This window comes from Nothobranchius furzeri, chromosome 18 (genome assembly GCF_043380555.1).
Source record: "Nothobranchius furzeri strain GRZ-AD chromosome 18, NfurGRZ-RIMD1, whole genome shotgun sequence".
In the NCBI taxonomy this organism is placed as follows: Eukaryota; Metazoa; Chordata; class Actinopteri; order Cyprinodontiformes; family Nothobranchiidae; genus Nothobranchius; species Nothobranchius furzeri.
In genome coordinates this window covers 38,787,455-38,810,759 of record NC_091758.1, presented here as the reverse complement: position 1 = coordinate 38,810,759, position 23,305 = coordinate 38,787,455, and the positions used below count along the sequence as shown (strand labels likewise).

The 23,305-nt window shown below is 42.7% G+C and overlaps 1 protein-coding gene across 2 annotated transcripts in view; it reads left to right on the top strand.

Moving 5' to 3' along the window:
• Nucleotides 1-23,305, top strand: part of sntg2 (syntrophin, gamma 2) — a 78,715-nt gene that overhangs the window by 36,422 nt on the left and 18,988 nt on the right. For both annotated transcript variants that reach the window (XM_015970509.3, XM_054741460.2), the window contains exons 9-12: nucleotides 4,139-4,263; nucleotides 9,960-10,089; nucleotides 13,902-13,940; nucleotides 22,330-22,446. In XM_015970509.3, the coding sequence (XP_015825995.3) occupies nucleotides 4,139-4,263; nucleotides 9,960-10,089; nucleotides 13,902-13,940; nucleotides 22,330-22,446 (411 nt within the window). The remainder of the gene's footprint in view (nucleotides 1-4,138; nucleotides 4,264-9,959; nucleotides 10,090-13,901; nucleotides 13,941-22,329; nucleotides 22,447-23,305) is intronic.

Sequence of the window (23,305 nt, the reverse complement as noted above, 5' to 3'; positions counted from 1 at the left end):
CGTAACACAGAGAAAGCCCCACCCCCTTTTTAATGCTGGTGAACTTTACAATAATTTAAACGTCTCACTCGTTCCTGTAGTAAGCGGAGGGGGGAGAGGGACTTCTCATCAAGCCTCTAAAGGGTCATTTTAGCCCATACTGGCTCATGAAAACTCTTTAAAAAATGTAAAATGGTATCTTGCCTTCAATCTGGTCACAGGAAGTTGGAGTTGACTTGACTGAGCTGGCGTTGGTTTCCAGACTATCGCTGTTTAAGTATGTGATGTCATTTAGAACCATCTGGAAACTGTTGCACACCCCACAAGCTTTACACACCTCGTCTACAGGTTGTAAACTTCATAATGGAGAGAATTTATTTTAAGTCACATGTAATGCTAGTTGGTACCATTCACTTACGCTGTTTTATGCTAAGCTAAAGCTAAAGTTGTACTGCCCGATTAGGAGAATGACTTGTTACAAAATGTTTTGCCCACTTATAGAATTATGGGGAATAAGACAACAGACGAGATTTAATTTAAAGATGGAATATTCCTTTAAAGATTCCTCAGGTGTCTTGTTACCATAGCAACCTTAACGGGCCATTAGGAGAACCCGTGGTGACCCAAACATGCCACTGGCATCAGTGTTAACATTTCTGTTGCTCTTTAGTCTTGCTACCATTCTTATTCACACTGATTTTTTAAATGCTCATTTCTTCTTTTCTGATTAGGATTCTGAGCCAGAGCTGTGTAGTTCTGATCATCTTCTACCATTCTATTTAATCACTGTTAATGGAAACGAGGTAAAATCCCTCCTTTCATCATGTCTGCTGAAGCCGATCTGATCCTGAATCCATTCGTCTGATCCTCGCAGCAATTAGACCGATTAGATCTCCTCTTTGTGTCCAAACTCAAAGTCCATCAACTCCTCAGTAACGATCCTTCTGATGAGCTTCGATTTGAACCCAAACACTCTAGATCTGGTCGGCCCAACGGATAACCAGAGCAGACCCGGTGCCATGACGACACCTCAGATGGACAAGACGAGTGAAGTCTCATGAGATTCTGTAACAAAAATAACATTTAGGGAAGCCAAGCCTGTGGATTTGTTTTTACGCGGTTAGTTTAGCTCGAGATGAGCTCAAGTTTGTTTTCAACTGCTGCTTAAATCCAGAAAAAGCATCCATCGCCGCATTCTGTTTGAGACAACTGGAGGAATGTAATAACCTAAATATGTGAACAGTTTCTCTGCAGGTTGTTTGTTTTAGAAGCCGAGGAAAAGAAGCTTTGTGTAAAATATGGACAAAATGTAAAATAAACCTTAAAAAGGTTTGAGTTAGATGATGGATCTTGGTAAAGGAGGACGAGTCGGAGCCTGATGTGGTCGATGGCTTCTGCTTTTCCCTGAGCTGAAGCTCCGCCATGCTGACAACAAAAACGCCAACAGAATCTATATTTATTTACTCTAGTTTCTAAACAAGTGAAGATAATTTCTGTCCAAACACCAACCGCTTCTTTTGTTCTGCTCCTCAGAACCTCCCTGCTGACTCCTCGGCTTTATGTGGTGCCTTTCATGGTTATTGTCTCTTTAGTGTTTTCTAAAGTCTAGCTTTAGAAGTCAGAAAGCTGAGGTTTTGATTGCATTTTAAAAAGATCCATGAAATATGTTTAAATATAAACATTTGAAATTTTTATAATTTAATTGCAGCAGAAGGTTTATATTTCATCCATGTGTCTAATACAGTGTTTCCCAACCCTACTGTCCTGCATGTTTTCATGTTGCCCTTCAAACGTCGCCGTTTCCCTGCTGCCACACACCTGACTTAGATAAATGAGTGATCAACAGGCATCTGCTGCACTTGATGTCTTCCTGAGGAGCCGATTTAAATCAGGTGTGCTGAAGCAGAGACATGAAATCATGAATGGCAGTGGTCCCCGAGCACCAGGGAAACACTGGTCTAACACATTAAGTGTTTTTGCTGATTTTGGACTGCAGCTGGAACCAGTTTAACCCGCCAGTTCAACAAACTTCCGTTCTGTTTCATGCTTCAGTGGTTGAGATGCTGCGGGGCCGACCGCTCCAGTCTGCTGAGAGGAAAATGAGAAATAAACAGGAAGTAGTGAAGTTTTACTCATTGTAATGGAAAAACTTTATTAGTCTAACACCAAAGCTTACAGAAATGTGTCCACACACACACACACACACACACACACACACACACACACACACACACACACACACACACACACACACACACACACACACACACACACACGATAAATCTAATACCACATGTGACATCATCGTTTTCTACTTCCTGTTTTTATCTTCTAACTTTCATTCCTCCTTGTGGAATCCCGGTTCTCTGTTTGTGATGAAAACAAGGTTGGATTAACCTCAACTTCTATAAAAATGGGTTTTTGGTGTTTGCTAATGATTAGCTGTGGCAGCCATCTTGAAGGAGATTCCTCTAGATTAGAGGTAGGCAGCCCTGCTCCTGGAGAGCCACTGTCCAGCATGTTTTGGGTGTTTCCCCACTCTGGTACAGTGGACTCACCTGTTCGGCTGCTCAAAGCTCTGCAGAAGCCTGTTAATCACCTGTTGATTAAAATCAGGGGAACAACTAAAACATCCTGGACAGCGGCTCTCTAGGACTGGAGTCACCTACCCCAGCTCTAGATGTTCATCCAGTGATGGCTTTTGTAGCAGTTAATACATGTTAATTATGACCAATAAGATGTGATATTCCATACAAATATGAAATATCAATCTGATCTTTGAATGTTTAATCAGAAGATTCTAGGGCTCTTAGTGTATTCAGGGACCATAAACACACTTCGTATTAACCCAGAGTCGGTCTGTAGTTTATAAAATGAATTTATTTTTCCTAAACTATTGACACATGACAAGATATGAATAATTAGATGTGATAGATGTGAGGTGATGTAATGGAAGCTAGATGTTTAGCAAACGTTCTTTGTATCTGAGAGAATTTGTGAAATCTGGGTGTAAAATAATTCGTTGTTATAAACTAGAGAGTTAGTTATTGATATAAACCTCATCAGACACCAGTATGCAGGCTACAATACCCGGGTATGGGTTGCTCCCGGCGGTCCGCAGGTTTGCGGTCAGAGTGGTGAGGTCACCGGATGTCAAAACCACAATACTCAGAGATTAGTAGTTTCCTCTGAGTTCAGCTTCCCCGGCCATGAGATGCAGCCCGGGATCTGCAGATTAGGTGTCCAAGGTGGATGTCTGAGAGTTGAAGCGGCTCTGAAAAGAGCTGTTGTGTCTGTAATCATTTACAGCGTTGCAGAAAGGTTTCTGACTTAAGGTCAAAGGAGGTTGGCCGAATCGGGGCTCAGCTGGAAACTGAGTTACTCGGGAAGCAATTCTTGTTTAATTAAACTACTTGGTTATGATTTCTGGCCAAATTTGGCAAATCAGAATTTGACACGTTTCTGAGTATTTACCAACATCCCTCAGAAAGCCACGCCTTCCTTCAGATACAAGATTCTTAACACCGAGTAAGAATCTTTACTTTTATGTGAGGTGAACCTTAACCTTAATATGCATCTAATTGTGATGTGTGTGAGTGTAGACCATGGTTAACTTGTTAAATCAAACACACACTGATTTGTGAGATGAATGGATCATTGTACGAACAACATTCATTTGAAATTCATTGATTTAAGCACAGCTTATTCAAACATTTGATTTAAAAATCTTCATCACATGATTATTTAACTTATAACTATAAAATCGTGGGTGCAAGAACCTTGGGTGAGGATGTTTGAATGTTTTTTCTTCATGGTATGTAAACGTGCGCTGAACAGAACCATCTGGGTTTAGAAGGCCAAACAGAGAGTGGATTTATGCTGTAGATGAAAGGTCACTATGTTGGTCAATATATAGGTGAAAATGGACCCTTTTGGTACGTTACTGTTGAGTTTGAGGAGATCCTCATCTGAAGCGGATCATCTAGAACGCGACCTACTGGCTAAGCACCTTAATCCGGCAAACATCTGGATTTTCATCTCGGAATACAGAAACCGTTAAAGACCACAGTTTGTTACAGCGGCTCTGATTGATCCTGTGATCCAGGTTATTCTTGATGCCGGGGGCAGGAAGCTGACAGTGTCCCTGTGTTCCTCACAGACTCCGTCACCGCCTTCGCCATCAGCTGAAGAACCAAAGTACGAGAAGCGCTGGCTGGACGCCGTCTGCCTGCCCCTGCTGATGGCCAGAGTTTCCAGATACAAAGCCGGGACGGATAAATCCAGGTAATCCAGCGCGATAGAAGTCAGCACTCAGGTGCACACCTGGCTGAGCGCAGGTGTGGGCTTAGCTTTTCATTATTACATCCGGATGTTAATACCAATATGTATGCATGGACATAAACGGATTAAAAGGTCAGAGCGGCTGTGTGTGTGTGTGTGTGTGGGGGGGGGTCTGGTGTGGGAATGTTTTCTGTTCTCTGAGCTGACAGAAGCTTTTTTAATCAGCTGTTGACAGCGTTAGCAGGCTGAGCAGCAATACGCCCTAGAGGTGTTTAGTCTGAATTTGTTTCTTCCACAAGCTGAAACCTTAACTTTTCATTTAAACCTCGGACTAATTTCCTGATTATATAATTCTCAGCTCAGTTCCTGTTTATCGAGGTTCTGGTGGTTTTGGGTCAGGTCTTTAGTCATTTATAGTGTTTAAAACTAGCTTTCTGGCAATAATAAAACGGGAAAAAACAAATAAAACCTTTTTATTAAAACAAAATGATCAAATTATATATATATTATAATAAATAAACTCAGCAAGTAAATAAAATACAAATAAAATGTATGTAATAAACAGAAAGGCATCAACATGTGGGAGAAGTAGAAAAACACAAGTAAGGAAAGCAAATGGATGCAAAAACAGTGTTGAGCTACAAGATGCAGATTGGTTTGAACCGTGGAGGAGGTGGGTCTGAGGAGCTCTAGTTGGTTTGGTGTCGGTACCGACGGGTCAGCCATCATCAAACCTTCAGGTTTCAGTAATGTAAAACAAATATTGACCAGTCAGAAGGTTGAACGGCTGCTGAGCGGCTCTGAAGTGCTGCAGGGACGTTCTGAGATTTGGGTTTCATCCCTCTGAGCTCTAAAAACCAGCTGAGGTCAGTGGACCTGTAGGCTGAGGCGAAGGTGCTCAGAACCTTTTGGCCCGATTGATTATTATAATACTTTGATGATCCATGGATGGTAAATCCAGCTGATGATGAATCTGAACTAAAATACTTAGATCTTTTGTTTAAAATTTGCTCCCAAAATGTAGAATTTAAAGTTTTCCTTAATAATCAACCCCCCCCCCCCCCCCCCCCACACACACACACACACACACACACACACGCACGCACACCTTCATTTGAAAAATAACTTCTACAAAGTCCAGCAGATTGGTGAGAACTGCAGCTCATGCCGTGTTAATTCACGGCTGCTCTAAGAGCTCCTCTGCTCGCCGTTACGGAGTTTAGATTTACATTCAGATCTGACAGCGGAGAAGCAGAGCAGCTCTTTTCTCGTCTTGGAACGTGTTTTTCAGAGAGAAGTGAAAGAGTCGTTTCTCGGTCTGACAGGAAGGGTTTCAGCCTTTTATTTCAGCTGTCAGGATGGATTCATCTCAGACGGAGATACTATGTCTGCAGCTCTAAAAGGTAAACCAACTCAAAACACCCACATGTATCAGGTTTGCTAGTAAAGCTAACAGGTTAGCTAAAGGACTAGTTTACGATCCAGCACGCTGACGACTGGTCAGGTAGAACGGATTTCCCAGCATGCCACGCTCTTACTGAAATGTTGAAAGTTAAACCAAAGAAATACATTCAGTTATAGTTTTGTTCAAAGTTGAAAAAAAGTTTATGGTTTTAAGTTGGCAGTGAGCCAGAAGCTCCATGACTGAAACGGGTATGTGTGGGTGGGCGGGGGGGGATGAATCTTCCAGGACCTCTACAAATCTTTTCCCCTCAATGTTTTTTGGTGTTTTTGGGGGGTTTTCCTGTGTGTTGACCCGATCTGTTGGTGTTCTGCCTCTGTGGATTTATTACTGCCCAGTTAGCAGGAAAGGCAACAATAATTTGTGCTTCTGGGAGCGGTACCGATCCGGTTTCTGTGCTGCTGTGTGGACGGCTCTCATCGTTAATCTGCTCACAACTCCTTGTTCACCTCACTTCCTGCTGCATCCTGATGCTTTTCTGATGAAACTTTTCACTCTGGGACTGCAGTGGGTCCGATTCTAACGAGCCAGTTTGAGAAATGGTTTGGAGGTCCGGTCCACTCGGGGGTTTGTTAGAACTCTAGTTGCTGGTGAGGAGGAGGAGTAGGTCTGCTCCTCTTCACTGGAGCATCAGAAGCTTGTTTAGTTGCCACACCATCTGTGTTGTTGCAGGATGACACACACACACACACACACACACACACACACACACACACACACACACACACACACACACACACACACACACACACACACACACACACACACACGCGTCGAATCCTGATGGGTTAATGACACACACACACACACACACACACACACACACACACACACACACACACACACACACACACACACACACACACACACACACACACACACACGCACGCACGCACGCGTCGAATCCTGATGGGTTAATGAGCGTGGTCCGTCTGAGATGACCTCATCAACACAGAAACTTCATGTTTGTTTTTGTTTATAAACTGCAGCTTTAACCTCTGCGAACTAAAAGTTCCACTTCTGCCGAATGCTGATGCAGATCCGCGATGTTAATCATCTTATTTCTTCCTGTGATTAGATTTCAAATGGAAAGTTTAATTAAAAAATCTGGGATCACAACCCGGTGCCCTCTTCACCTCCATTATTTAACGCACTTTAAAGTTTAAGTGCTTTACGTTAGGGCCCAGTCAAGGTCGGGTCATGTGATCTTTACTGTGAAGCGCCTTGGGGGGTTGTAGAACCGTACGAAGGCCATTTACTGTGTAATGACTCTGGATCTGTCAGCCGTACCGTTAAACATCTTCCTCATCACAGAAAAGTCCTACATTTTTCCCAAAGTTGGAAACGACCTGCATTTATTTCTCTAGACACAAACGCATCTGGAATGCTTTAGTGTGGTTTATCAAAATAAGAGCATCAGATAATGCTCTGAATGCTAGTTTATTATGATGATGTTGATTTTTATCAGTGCACTGATACTTAAGTATTTGTACTTTCAGAAACCTGCCAGATCCAGTCTAATACAAGTGCTGCCCCCTGGTGGAGGGGGTAGGTAGCAACAAACAGTTTTGTTTTGTTGGTAAATTATATTTTACATCATAAAATAAAACCGATTATTACAAAGTTATATTAATTAGACAAGAAGTAATTTAGTTTTAAGCATTATAATTTTAACTATTTGACATTTTATGCAATAAATGTTTAATAAAACAGAAAAGCTGCTGTAGCTGTCGCTCACCATTCAAAGCTGTGATAGCATTCTGCAAACAAGCTAGGTTTGAAATGCAAGCACCATCACGCCATGTCTGGATTATTGTAATTCGCTATGCTGGAATTAATCAAGCTTCAACATCCAGACTAGAAATGGTCTAAAATTCAGTCGCTAGGTTTCTGAGGGCCAGAAGAAGGCATCGTAGGTCTGCTCGATTATGGCAAAAATAATAATCACGATTATGGTGACTGAAATTGAGATCTTGATTATTTAGGACGATTTTTCAATTTATGTTGATTTTATTTGTTTTAATTCTGTCATAAAATTGCTCAGGGCACAACCAGGACAAAAAGAAATAAACAAGATGATCACTAAAATAACTCCTGATTCCCAGTATAAAAAGACCAATATACTTATAGCTCATAGTCTATGACCCAAGGGCTGTAGACCTTGGTTTAACTCATTTAAGTCTAACCAGTACAGACCCAAATACCAATATCTTGCAAATACTGACAGCGAGAGTTATACAAATAAACAATTATAACAAATAAATGCAAATTGATGTTCACAAAATGTTGCGTAACGTTTATTAAGTCGTGTCAAGGTGCTGTAGGAGAGTGCACTAGCACCGTGTCCTCAGAGAGATTATTTATTATTTATCAGTGTGAGGAACTTATTTCTACCTTATTTATAAACTATTTATTTACAAGTCCATCAGTTAATGTAATAATTGTCCCAACCACAGCTGCACCCCCCACCCCCCAACCCGGTCTCACAGCAATCAGGGGCAAGCTGTACGTGTGTTTAGCGCGCCGCACGCGCACATTTAGCCGTTTTTAATGGCTCAGGAGTCCGCAGTTGTGGTGTGTGTGTCACTCACTCTGGTTAATCCAACAGGGAACCGGCTCCGAGAGCTGTCTTTAGCGACCGACACATCACTACATCATTCCCTTTCCTAATGTCCTGAAGAACGGTCCGGAGTGCAGGCGGAGTGTTTAGCTAACCTGCAGGAAATGTCGACGACAGTTATCCAGAAAGTAGCAAAGGGTTACCAGAGATGTTTCTGAGGTGCTCACTAGGTACTTTTAAGATTTAAAAAGTCAAGAAGGGGGTCTGAGAAGCTGCTAGAAATAGCGTCAAAGTCGCCAAGTTGGCAACACTGTGGGAGGAGCGCTTCATTTGCAACTCGGGGCAGCGCAAGTGGGAGGAGCAAATAATTACCTTGTTTTGTTTTTATAATCGTTCAAAACTCAGATCGTAATTGTGATTAAAATTCGATTAATTGAGCAGCCCTGAGGGATCGTATCTCTCCCTTACTGGCATCCCTGTGATGGCTCCTGGGAACTGCACCACCACATCTGTGTAATGTTCTAACGCGATACGTTCCATCACGGCCACTTAGATCCCTACATTGGACCTTTTGGAAGTTCCGAAGGTTAACCGGGTCACCAGAGGAGAGCAGGCTTTTTCATTTCTTGGACCCAAGTTATGGAATGTTCTCCCTCTGGTGGTTAGGCAGGCTCCATCGCTGGATGTTAAGAGTAGATTAAAACCCCATTTTTATTCTTTGGCTTTCTTATAGGAGTTGAGGTGAGTCTTGTTTTATTGTCTCTACAGCTGTTGTCTGGGTATGAGATAGTTTTATGATTTTATAGATTTTACTGTTTTTTTTTTAATATTTTTATTTGATTTTATTCATCTTTAATGAAATGGTATAAAGATGATGTGTTTCTAATTGTATCATGTGAAGCACTTTGGGCATGATAAGTGTAGGAAGATGCTTTACAATCACACGCGTGTGGTTTTTTCTGCAGATTGTAGCTGCAGGGTTAACATTTCTGACCTGAATCCATTTCCAGTCAGAAGTGAGACTTGCACATTTATCAGGAACCGCTCCGGTTAGCAGCTTTCTCTCCCCTCTCTTTTGTAAACACACACATGCAATCACAAACCTGAAACACCAGCTTGTGATTTCTGCTCATCGTCTGGTAGAACCTTGATTTAGACGTATGCTCAGTTTGCCTCTGCCCACACAACCAGCTAAACTCAGCTTCTCACTCTTTAAAGGTGCATCATGTAGAAATGAAGTAAAAATTACATCCTGTGGTAAAATGGGGTTACTGCGACCACTTTAAACAACTCTGGCCGGCGCTGCAGTATTGGCTCGCAGGAGACACGGCAACATCACGCTCACTGATGGTAAACAGTAGCTATGTCCCTCCTTCCTTTGTTTTGAAAGGAGAAAAACCGACAATCCTCACAGCTGGATATGAAATATGTTTCGGTACAACCTTCCTTCCAAAATGACTGAAACATTAGACTCTTTTGGGATTTTCTCTGTAAAATTCTCACATTATTCTTACATACTGCACCTTTAAGGGATTTCATTTAGTTTCTTTGGTCAAACGTGAAAGTGTTGCCTTAAGGACAGATGTGTTGTTTTTGTAGTTGCTCTTCAGGATGAATGAAAGCTCAGCATGAGGACAAGTCCCGCTGCTCATCCCTCTGACCTCTCCTCCCCTCCAGGACCAACTGTTTTGAAGTGCTTGCCTTGGATGGAACTGACACCAGTATTCTCCAGTTCTGCACATCAGCAGAAAGCACAGACTGGCTCCAAGCAATATCTACAAACATCAACGATCTGACGCAGGAGCACGTGAGTCCTCATCACATTACAGGCTGCTTTAGCTCCAGCTGGTTTTTTTTTTAGTTTTAAACTAAAATATAACATTTAAAACTTGTTACTGAACTTAGCTTTATTTTGAAAATCTGCAAATTCCCAGTGATTAATGGTATAGATTGGTCCAGGACATGAATTGTTTAGAAATGTATCTGGGACTACTTTCATGTTATTCAAACAGTCATGAAATAGGAAAAAAACGGTCAGTATTTGTACAGTACTGAATACCTCAAAGGTGGTATGCAAGTATTCCATAAAGTACCAGAGTACCAGCACAATACCCTGGAAGCAGGGGGAGGAGCCTGAACAGAAATACAAATAACCCCAAATTACCCTGAGAGTTCTTCAGAAGTAAAGGAAAACTATTTCAGACGTAGGTGCAAAAGTACCCCATAGGGTACGTCTAAGTACCCTTTTAACTACAATTCAGCACAAATCCAGTATTTTCCTGTTTTTCCGTGGAAAAATGTATTGCACCTTAATCTTAAATATATTTACGGGATGTTCCAATCTGATCACGTGATTTGAAATTGGGCCCAATCACATAACTCCCGAATGGAGTAGAAAAGATTGTACTTGACTTTAAAACCTTTAACCTTATGAAACAACAAGCATGGCCTTTTAATTTTAAATATTCTAATTAATGACTGAGAAGGAACCAGTTCTTCTGTCTGTCTCCCTCTGTGTCCCCCCCCCCCCCCCCCCAAATCCATACTAACGACTGAGTAGTCGTCAGGATGTGCTCTTCTGTCCCTGTCTCTCTTTCTCCCCGTCTCCCTCTCTCTCCATCCATCCTAATGACGGAGTAGTTGTCAAGATGAGCTCTTCTCTCTCTCTCATTTCCTCCTATTTCACGTTGATTATCACACCGATGATGTGAAGCGTTTTGCATTCACACTGTAAGTCACTTGCACAGCTGCCTGTTTTAAAACATGTGATTAATTCATGCCTGCATCTCCTAATTACTGAGTGTGATTGCTAAATGCCCAATCAGGATCTAATTGTGTGGCTGCTCTGGGAGAGAGTAGAACTTTTGTTTTAATGACCTATGACCCTTAAATAGACTCTGGAGCATCCTGTCAGTTTGACAGCTTATTTTCACCTGGATGTTTGTAATCTGACACGCTTGAATGTTTTTAGGGATTAAGAAGAGGAGGAGGAAAGGGTTTTTTGATGCAGCTATTCCTAGATAAAGTACTTCACAAGTTTAAATGGCTACCAATAAATGATTACATAAATAAAAGACAATTAATAAGAAGAAAAATGAAAAAGAGCTGAAGATGGGAGCCCAAAAAAGACAGTTGATTGAAACATCAGCTTGAAAAGAAGCTTGTGAGGAATAAGACGAGGAGCAAGAGGTCCCACAAAAGCCTGAACAAGTGAGTCTTCAGCTGCTTTTGAAAAAAGTCCACTGAGTCCACTGATCTCAGGCTCAGGGGGAGAGAGGTCCAGAGTCTGGGGGCCACAGCAGCAAATGATCTGTCACCTTTGACCTTTAGCCTGGTGCTGCACAACCAGTAGGCTTTGATCACTGGAACTCAGGGACCTGCTGGGGGTGTAGGGACTGAGAAGATCACCAATGTAAGATGGTGCTTGTCCATGTAAGGCCCTATAGACCAGAACCAGGATCTTGAAATGAACCCTGAAGTTGACTGGCAGCCAGTGAAGCTGGAGGAGAAGCGGGGTGATGTGGGTGTGTTTGGAGGACTTGGTCAGAAGCCGAGCACAGGCGTTCTGAACCACCTGTAGACGGTTCAGGGAGGTTCTGCTCAGACACGTGAAAAGAGAGTTACAGTAGTCTAAGCGTGAGGAGATGAAGGTGTGGAGAACTGTCTCAAGTTCAGAGTGGGACAGAATGGGACTCAGCTTAGCAACGTTCCTGAGATGGAAGAAGGAAGAGCGAACAAGAGAACTGACATGAGAATCCAGGGTGAGAGCTGGGTCAAAGGTCACGCCAAGATTCTTGACGGTGGGTTTGGTGTGAGAAGCAAGCTGACTTAGGCCCAATCCCAACATTCGCACTGAGTCCTACGGTCTTCTGTGAAGTGCATTTGGAGGAAGTCCGAAAGGCTTCAAGTGCAACGAATTGCCAAATTTGGACAGGGAGCTTCAACGCGTGGCAAGATGCTGGTCGCTGTGCTGCTTTTAAAAAATATATTCACAACATTCAAACAACCAATTTACATTAATTGCTGTCCACATTAATTAATTGTCCTAAAATCAACTACCTTCATTTGAAAATACGTTTTCAGAAAAGGCACTTGAGAATCGGGACACCCTACACATTCGCACTTCTGGACGGGATTGTGCAATTGAAGGGCACAAGGGTGGAAGTGCAAGTATTGGGACTGGGCCCGAGAGTCTCTTACTATGGCTCCTTCTCCTCTTCATGCTGGTCACTAGTTTAGCTCCTGCTCCTCATGCTGGTCACTAGTTTAGCTCCTGCTCTTCATGCTGGTCACTAGTTTAGCTCCTGCTCCTCATGCTGGTCACTAGTTTAGCTCCTCCTCCTCATGCTGGTCACTAGTTTAGCTCCTGCTCTTCATGCTGGTCACCTGTTTGGCTCCTTCTCCTCTTCATGCTGGTCACTAGTTTAGCTCCTGCTCCTCATGCTGGTCACTAGTTTAGCTCCTGCTCCTCATGCTGGTCACTAGTTTAGCTCCTGCTCTTCATGCTGGTCACCTGTTTGGCTCCTTCTCCTCTTCATGCTGGTCATTAGTTTAGCTCCTCCTCCTCATGCTGGTCACCTGTTTGGCTCCTTCTCCTCCTCATGCTGGTGTCACTAGTTTGACTCCTCCTCCTCATGCTGGTCACTAGTATGACTCCTCCTCCTCCTCATGCTGTTCACTAGTTTAGCTCCTCCTCTTCATGCTGGTCACTAGTTTAGCTCCTCCTCTTCATGCTGGTCACTAGTTTAGCTCCTCCTCCTCATGCTGGTCACCTGTTTGGCTCCTCCTCCTCCTCATGCTGGTCACTAGTTTAGCTCCTCCTCTTCATGCTGGTCTTTAGTTTGACTCCTCCTCCTCTTCATGCTGGTCACTAGTTTAGCTCCTCCTCTTCATGCTGGTCACTAGTTTAGCTCCTCCTCCTCATGCTGGTCACCTGTTTGGCTCCTCCTCCTCCTCATGCTGGTCACTAGTTTAGCTCCTCCTCTTCATGCTGGTCTTTAGTTTGACTCCTCCTCCTCTTCATGCTGGTCACTAGTTTGACTCTTCCTCCTCATGCTGGTCACTAGTTTGACTCCTCCTCCTCCTCATGCTGGTCACTAGTTTGACTCCTCCTCCTCCTCATGCTGGTCACTAGTTTGACTCCTCCTCCTCCTCATGCTGGTCACTAGTTTGACTCCTCCTCCTCCTCATGCTGGTCACTAGTTTGACTCCTCCTCCTCCTCATGCTGGTCACTAGTTTGACTCCTCCTCCTCCTCATGCTGGTCACTAGTTTGACTCCTCCTCCTCCTCATGCTGGTCACCAGCCCTATCACTGTGCTGTGAGATGGATCCCAGTCCTTTACCAGTTAACCAGTCTGGTTTTGGTCACTCTGTCATTAACCACCAGTCCCACCAGTGTTTAATGTTTGAGGTCTAGATGAACCTTCATGTCCCAGAGGTTACATTTGATCAAAGGGATGAAACATAAAAATGTTGATTTTTTTCTTTGGTTCTGATGTGAAAATTCTAACGAATGTCACAAATTAATTTAGTTTTAAAGTTTTCACACTCGATGGTGTTTTATTTGAACCTTAAGGCTTTTTTGGGAGATTTTACTGGTTGGTTTATTTGTCTTCCAGGTAAAAATAATAAACAAGTTCTGCTCTTCAGATGATCAGGTAGGAATCCCATCACTTCCTGTCTCAGCGTTTGAGTTTATATGACACTATTATCTGTGTTAGACTGGTGATGAAGCACATATATTTATCACATAATAAAGCAAACATAGAGAAAGCAAAACTACAGAGGAAATTTGAACCAAAACAAAGAAAAAGAAAATAAAGTGCTACAGAACTGGGTGTAAATCAGCTTTCTCTAACACCTCTGCGCCTGAAAATGATGTTTAACTGTGTCTGACCCAGTTTCCTGGAGCTCCAGCAAGTCCTCAGCAGGAAACCTTTAAACCAAAATCCTCTTTAATAGGTTTCAAATGATGGCAAACGTCCGCTAATGTGTGATAATGGATACTTTCTAAGCCAGAACCAGCCATTTGGACGGGTCAGCTGCTGTTCTCATACCTGCAGGTTTAGATTGGATTCAGACCACTCAGACGGGGAGTCTAGCAGGGGGTCAAGGTGTGAGGGGAGAACAGGTACCATCTCTGGGCAGACATGCAATTTCCTCAAAATTGAGTCCAAAGCTGTGAGCACAAAGGAAGGAGGTGAAATCCTCCAGAGGCTGCAGCAGTAATAACCGAGATCCGGGAACGGAAGATGGGGAGAGACCAGGAAAATAGAGAGTACTGCTGTTGTACAGAATCATCATGAAATACTCTGATGCCACCTAAAGAACCTCCGTCTGGGCTGCAAGGAGGGAATCCTCTGGTTTGTGTAAAACTTCAAGCTGCTCCAGGCGGATAAATCTCACTTGGAAATTTACCTGACAGGATGTTGATCAGAGGGTTTAAAAGCATTCAACTTCAATATTCTTCCTTTTTTTAACTAATTTTTTTAAAATGAGGTTTGACTTCAGAGCATTGTTAGATTTTAATCTGAGTTTCTTCTCACCTTCAAGAACATCTGAGTCTTTTTCTGTCAGTAATTTACATCTGGCAGAAAAACAGCTGTGAGCAAAGATATTAAATTAAAACGGAAAAACCGTCACAGGGTGAGTTCAGATTCATCTTGAAGGTGCATGAAGTGAGTCTGACACCCTGTGGTCAAATGTCGGTACTGCAGTCCATGTATCAAAAAAAAGGGGTCCGCTCTGAGCCAGTCACGGGCCAGCACTGGAAAATTCTAGATGACGGGTCGTACTCAGTACTTTATGTAGATGAATACATTTCACCTTAATAGCAAGTTGTTGGTCATTGAAACAGTAGCTTGAGATATTTTCAGATCAGACTTTTTTTTTCCATTAGCATTGTTAGCTCAACGTTAGCCTCCAGTTTTTAATTAATTTATTTTTTTACCAGATATTAGAGTAAAGCAAAAAGGATGCTGTGGCTCCTTCTGGGTCGCTTCTGTTACTGGCTTAGGATCCTACAAATGGTGGTGTTGCAGCATTAGATCGGCGCAGACTCTACAGCCTCACAGGCTCAAGCAGTAAAGACTACATCCCTCTTTAGTATAGAGATTGACAGACCATGTGACTTACGCGCGGTGCATTTTTAGGAATAGAGGACAGAGGGAGATTTAAAAACCCGGAAGACACAGTTTTTCTCTGTTGGGCTCGGTGTTTACATCTGCAAACAGTCCTTCTGCGGTGTAAACTAGCAAAGGAATTTAACCTCTCTTAATTCACAAGGATGTATAAAACGAAGGAGACTGCTCCCGGTCCGTACAAAGACAGGCTCGACGCAAAATCTAGAGAAGGGTTCGAGGAGAAAATCAAAGGATTAAACGGGTTAGACCCCTACGAACACAAAGGCTGGAGCAAAGACGTTAGCATGTTGCCCAACTTTACTCATGCATATATATATATATATATATATATATATATATATAACTATATGGTGCTAAGTGTGAGTGCATACACCCATGAAGTGTTTAGTAACATAGATCTCTGCAACAAGCTCAAGTCCAGTTTACCGACGGGTGGGTGCAGGACCTCGAAATGTGCAGAGTCGGACTGAAGACCGTTGTGCGCACGAAGGTAAGTCGACCTTTTTCTCATGTAGATGTAAAAATTACTCTCGACAAATCCGTAGATGAAGGTTCTACTAAAAATCAGTTGTTTCTGTGTGATGTCACTGCTAAAAATAAGGGGTAATTGTTTAATGTGGAAGCTAAATATTTTTTTGTTTGTCTCTAAATGCTTTGTTTTATAAGGTGAATATGTAGTTAGGTTCTTATTTTAGAAATTCATTTAAATGCTTTTTAATTGGCTTGGAATTCAGAATTTTTTATTTACAAGCTGAAAACACAGTAAACAACACAAATACTCAGAAGGCTGTACATTTTCTTACGTATTTAGTTAGAAAGTTACAGATTTAGCTTAGGAATGTTATACTTCTGTTAGGAAGGAGATTGTTGCTTTTTCTAGTAAATGCTTAGTCGAATATGTAATTTGCACATTATTTAGCTTAGGAAGCAATACCTTCACTTGAAAAGGTGAATAAATAATGGAACCTTAAGAAGGTAAAGAATAATTCTGGTATGAATTTTAATTATGAATTGGTGAAGAAGCAAAAACAAGTAAATGAAATACATTTATTCACATATCGAGTTTGCTAGTTAAAGACTAGCATCAAATGTTTTCTTTGTAAATTGCACATTATGTCTTTAATTTTGGAAGGTATACAGCCACTTTCACCCATAACCATTTATGTTAGTTAATAAAACTACGGAGTACAGCGCTGTATTGTGGCAACAGTGAACTTGTAACAGATACACGTGCACAACTTTTTCTTTAAGGTCAGAAAGAAACACAATAAGCTATAGCTAAACTCTTTGACATGCTCATGACTCATTCAAGAACAAAGCTGAGCTGTAACACAGCACTTAAATGTAGTTTCTCAAAGTAACGCTTAGATATCTGGGCGGCTGTACAGTTTAACATCCAGAACCACAACATTAACCAAATAACACCCCGAAATGTGTAAACCCTGCAAATTTTTAAGTCTGTCAGGAACTACTTGTATATAAAAAATGCACACTGAAAGTATATACCCCAATCTGAGAACCTCAGCTCTGATGCACGCTTCTCTGTGCTCACTGTTTCAGGTGAATCACTCTATGCGCCTCAGCCAGAAGCACCTGCAGCCCTGGGTGATCCTAACGTCTCCTGGGGAGGTGGAGAGTGCCCATTGTACATGTATGGCCGGTGTTGCAGAGAAATGTGTCCACGTGGCAGCTCTTCTATACAAGACTGACACTGCTGTGCGTCTACGGGGGAACATCACACCTACAGATGTTCAGGCCTACTGGATAATGCCCTCGAATGTGAAGACAGTGCAAGGAGTCCCGGGACACAAAATAGACTACACCACCAGTGCATCCAGAAAACGGGCCCTTGACTGTTCGCTAAATGAAGGACAGGATGAGTGCTCTGAACCCAAAATCCGGACTCATACTGGTGGCTGTTCGATAACACAAAGGACACTGTCGAACTCTCCCCGCTCTTATGCATGCAGGCAGAGCTGGACTCTGTGTTATTCCGGCACTCACAGGGAGCAGACGCTTCTGCCTTTTCCTCCCTTATCTGTTTTTTTCCCAAGGCTCTTTTTGTCCTGTCTGCCTACAGAGCGCTTCTCTGCATTTCCTCTGCAATCACCTTTTTTCAGCATTTTTCAACATGGACTTAATTAATTGGTCATTCAACGCGATAAGATTTTTTCTACAATGAGGACGGAGGAGGGGGCTCGCGCTTGTCCTCAGGGGACACATGCAGCGGGATATATGTTCGATTCCTGGAAAAAGTGGAATATCATCTGTCTCTCTCAGCTGTCCATTGAGGACGTCGAAGATATGTGGATATTTGGCCTGATGATCGTTGGATTTCTTCTGATTGGAGTGGGAGGATATCTGGCTTTCCGTAAAATTGGGATGACGGGAGCGATTGGAGGGCGACCCGCAACCATGGACGGCACCTGTGATGGAGGGATTCTGTCACTCGTACGCAGACCCTGTCAAGCCTCGCATCCTGCCCAAATCCCTTCTACGTCTCTATGCTGCACACCTAAGGGGTTGTGAACTTTCTATCCTTCTGCAGCAGTGCAAGCAACGGAAACGCTACGTCACTGTGTCAGAAGTAGAGGCAGAGGCGCTGGAAGAGAAAACCAGGGATCAACATAAATGTGTGTTTTGGCGCAATACCAAAGAGAGCTAGAGCAAGAGCGGGGAGAATCACAGTGTCAAACATTCATGCTGCTATGTCCACCTCCACTGCCACGCCTGCATTATCCACTGTGAAGAAGGTGTGCTACCCAAACAAAATGTCACGTCCGCTGTCAGACAATGAGCCGGAGCTAATCAAATGGGGAAAAGGGAATGAGCAAACTGCAAGACTCAACTACACCTCACAGACGACGACGCTGCACAGAGGCCTGAACGTGGAGAAGTGTGGTTTCATCATTAACCCCTCCTTCCCTGAACTAGGTGCCACCCCGGATGCCCTCGTCTACTGTGAGTGCTGTGGAAAAGGCTGCGTGGAAATCAAGTGCCCGTACACACATCACAACCACAACCTTCTGCAGGCCTGTGAGGATGACACGTTCTGTCTCGCCTTAACAGACGGGATAGTGGAGTTAAAACAGACCCACAAGTACTACAAACAAGTTCAAGCACAGATGTTTGTCACAAGGTCTGAGTTCTGTGACTTTGTTGTGTGGACGACCAAAGCCTGTATGATAATACGTGTGAGGCCAGACGCACGCATGTGGGGCCAGCCACTACAAGTGGCTCAGGAATTCTTCTACAAGGTAGTAATGCCTGAGCATGTGGCCCATCACGACACTGACCCTGTACCCAACGTGTCCCAAGGACAGCCTGCCATTAATGACAGAGAAGCAATTGGGGAAAATAAGAGAAAAGCCAAAAAGCACTAAAAAAGCAAATCATTCACTACATATATTATGTAGCTGTAAGCTTTGGATATGTAATGTGCATTATTTTCTGTAGTGCTGAGTACTGTTTTTCTTTTTTACGGTTTTACTGAGTGTCCTTTGCGCAAGCCTTTGTTTACAAATTACACCGAGGCACTACTGCGTACATCCTTGATTATTCGTTTTCTTTATTGCTGTGATTTTATGTTCTTTGTACAAACCTTGGTGTACAAGTTACAAGTGTTACAGGCTATATGTTTGAGGAACACTTTTGTTACTTTAATTTTTTTCAACTAAAACACTGTTTTCATTGTATTACTGTAATGGGCTCGACACACGGGAGGCGACAAACGACCGCGATCAGTGAAATTTGTCGCTGTCGTTTTTATTACCTGACACACGGGAGGCGATCCGCGGCAGCGGCCAGCGGCAAAGCCGTCTACGCGTTCTGTTCCATGGCGAAATCGAAACTTCCGTTGTTTTGATTGGCTGTGTCAGGTTGGAGGGAATTAAGGTTATTTAGCGGTTCAGAGTTAAAAAAGTGGTAGATATGATGTTTCACAAGGTGCTGCTAGAGTTATGTGAAATCTTACTTCTGATTTTACATATAAAAAATAATAATAATCAACTTCTCCTCCATGTTTGCTCGGAGATGTACGGAGCAATCTGTCCACTCATTGGTCAGTGAATGAAACCTCCGTTGATTGGTCCTCGTCCGAGCGACAGCGATGAAAAGTTGAAAATGTTTCAACTTTCTGGGATCGCGTCGCTGGGTCGCCTGTGCACGACATGTGCACGAGCGCAAAATTTCAAACGCACGTTTTTCGTGTTTCGCTTGGTAGGAGAGAGACCCGCGATCATCGCTTTGTCACACATGTCTCATTGAAAATGAATGGAGGAGAGGGGATGTTGCCTCCCGTGTGTCGAGCCCATAAGTTGTGGTAGTGCATATTTTAAAATTAGCTCTGTAAAGTACTTTATTTACTTTTAATTTCTTTGCATTAAGATTGTTTAATAACTTTGACAGGTGTTATTCTTTGTGGCTACTTTTGTTTTCTTTAGTGTTATTTCCTTTGCACAAACTGAAACTTTGGATGACATTGTTTCAGTGAACATTTTGAATACTTTGATTTCATTTTGTTCCCCAAAGTTTTGTTATTGCACAAAGTTATGTTTATTGCACATTGTATTGCAAAAAAAAATTTGTTTACGTAATATGCTCAGGTGTTACTGGCAAAAGTGTTAAAGCATTTGAAAAAATCACAAATAAAACTCCTCCAATTCATACAACTTATGTTTTTCTTTTTCAAGTGAAATAATTCATGGGTGTTGTAGTTAGGCCTTGTAGGAATGAGGCAATTGTTGTATTTCAACTTCCTTTATTAGCTGCATTACAAGGTGTTAAAAATGTACTAGTTCAGTTCTTTAAACAGCATAGCGAACAGTTACTCATCACTTGGTAGCTTCAACACCTCACTTGGGCACATATTTGTAAGCGCACATGCGACAGTGACTATTTTGTCAAGCAATGTAATGTCTTCTCCCTCACACGGCACCACTAACCTAGCAGGGTATCCGCGGGTCCTTAAAAAGTCTTAAATTTGCTTTTCCAAATTTAAGGCCTTAAAAGTCCTTAAAAATGACAAATAATCCTTAAATAGAGTTTCCGAAGGTCTTAAATAACCAAAGACCCTATTAACAAGATTCTTTTATTTCTATAAAAATTTTGTGAATTTCTAGTTAGTGTTCAGCATTTTTTGTGTACGATATTGGCGTAAGCGGAACCGTGCAGATTTAGTTGTTTGTGAAAGGGGGCTATTTTTAGATGAGCACATTAGCTGGTTAAGCTAGCGGGAGCTTGCGCCATGGGGAAGTGCAAGTTTAATGGTAACTGGATGGCTAATCCGACGTTGGCGACGTGGTTGACACCGGTTCCAGGCAATAGCTGGAAATTATAGCTTAAATGTAATTTAAAATATTGCTTAAATTTGGTCAAAGTGGCCTTAAAAATGGTCTTAAAAAGTCTTAAATTTGGCTCCCTTAAACCTGCAGATGCCCTGCCTAGACGTACAGTGTCATTCAGTATGGTGTACTTGGAACGCAGACAGCCGATTACACACTCTACATGGATCCTGACGTGAGCAATTTTGCGAGTCTCCTCCACATCTTGTGCTTGTAGCTGACTACGGCCTCTGGTGAATGCTGGGATTTTCAATGTGGCCCCCATCAGGGCAACACTGTCAAATCCCTGGTCAGCTAGCACTATATCACCAGGAGACAGCATTTGCAGAAAGCCTGATGACTCAGCTACACGTTTGTCTCTGGTACGCCTTCCCCATCCTTTTGAGAAGAATGAGATGGTCCCCTGTGGTGTGATGCCAATGAGATATTTCATTGTGTGTCTACTTTTGTAGTTTGAATATGTTTCAGCCTTAGCACGTAAATTTTGTGCTTTCTCAATGAAAACTTCAAAACAGTCTATATTAACTCTGACACGGTCACCAAACATCTCAATATACTGGTGCGGCATTCTGGCCTGGATACAGTGCCTTGGTGCCCAGTACACCAAAGGGCTGAGGTGGGCGTAGAGGACTTTAACAGTGATGGTAAACACTGCTGACGCGCTTGTCTGGCTAATGTCAAAGAGGTGTGCAAGATGTTCATGTGGTAGGTTGAGTCTGAAACGCATGAGTCTACAGAAGCGTCTCAAAATGTGACATCTTTCTGTCAGTGTTGGGCAAGCTGGAACCAATAAGCTCTAGCACCCCCATTAGCAGTGCGAAAGACGGTAGCCCAGTCCAGATCGCATTCCAGCATGCTGTAGGCCCATTTGCCTGCATACGACACAAGTAGCAGCTCGCAAAGCTAATGTAAACAAAGCATTCCAGCGAAACAAATGGGCCAGCAGAGGCATTATTTGTGACCCGTATCTAGAAATTCACTATGATAAATCACTTCACTGCAATACATAAACTTACCTTTATGGAAATGTCTATAGCAGACCAACATGTGACCTGGGGTGTCCTCGAACGTTAAGTTAGGTCTTCTGATGGCAGCAATCCACGCCATCCGTTGCCTTTTTGTAGCTTCAGTCACGCAGGAATCCGAAAAAAAACGTGTACCTTTGGCTATTAGCCTTCCCTGGTGGTCATGCAACAGAGTATGGCAATCAACAACACAACAAGCTCTGACCATGTTAGGGGACAACTGTCCGGAAAAAAATAAAATGGAATGAGCGCGCTCAGAGTGGTTTGCCCCCCCCCCCCCCCCCCCCCCCCCCCCCCCCCCCCAAAAGCTAGCTAAGAAGGAAATCTGTTTCAGTGTAAAGTTCCTTCCAACATGACTGAGACATCGGACTGTTTTGGAATGATTTCACTGTAAAATTCTTACATATTGCTTCTTTAAAACTACGGAATTAATATAAACTCATTTTAATGGACTTGTTTCTATATTTGTGGGTGTATCATCATGTTTTATTGTATTTTAGTTAAAATAATACATTTTTGTGTTTTTAATTGCTGCAGATTGTTCACATGGGCTGGGTGTGTGAATGTCCAGAGAGCAGAGCCACTGGTCGACCTTCAGCGCTCAAGTTCCTGGCGCTCAGAGGAGCATATTTTTATATCTTCAAATGTCCTCCGGTAAGTAATGCTCTCTCACATCAGTATTTTGTGGTTTTCGGTGATGGTTTGAACGCGTATTTTGAGCAGCGGTGTGGTGATTGAATTCTGCAGCTCTGTGATTGCCCCTCAGCAAGCTTCAGAGTCGAGCCAGCAGCACATGCTTCAGCGGTGACTGAATAATGGAGGACACGCGCGCCTCCGCTTCTTATTAATTTTTATTTGTTGTGATTCGAGCCGACCGTGTCATCCCAGTAGAGTGGATTTCTGGGAGTTGTTGTTTTTACAGCTGACTGTTAATTGATCTGTCAGCCTGTTCCCATCTGTCTTGGTCCTGGAAGAGGAGCTTTTCATTCTGGTCCAACAGGATTTGATGAGTCAGAACCTCCTAACTCTGTTTTCATGGCTTCTGTCACTTTCAAACCACAGATAATCCTAATAATTTAGCGGAACCTCCGATCTTCTACATGACCTCCATCAGGAGCCCTCATCACCTGTTACTACAGGTGGTTTAGCTTTGTATGGCTAGCCAATTGTTGACAAAATAATTGGTAGATTTTATTTTTTTACCCTCTCCGAGTTAGTTTTTATGGCAGAATTTGATCTTAATTCTGATAATTTGGTGGTTGTTTTTGATCATCTTGGTTCTGTTTCCATTTCCCGTTTTATTTTGAAAACCCAGCACTTCCTTGGTTTGTAAGTGCGCCCCAGGGCAGCTGCGAGTAAGATGGAGCTCACCACCACCATGTGTGTGAACGGATGAATGATTCACTGTAGTATAAAGTGGTTTGGAGTCCTCTGACTCAGAGAGGTGCCACACAAGTATGGGACATTTATCAGTTTCCAGGGACTTTTCGTCGGATTGTTGTTTCCTTTTATT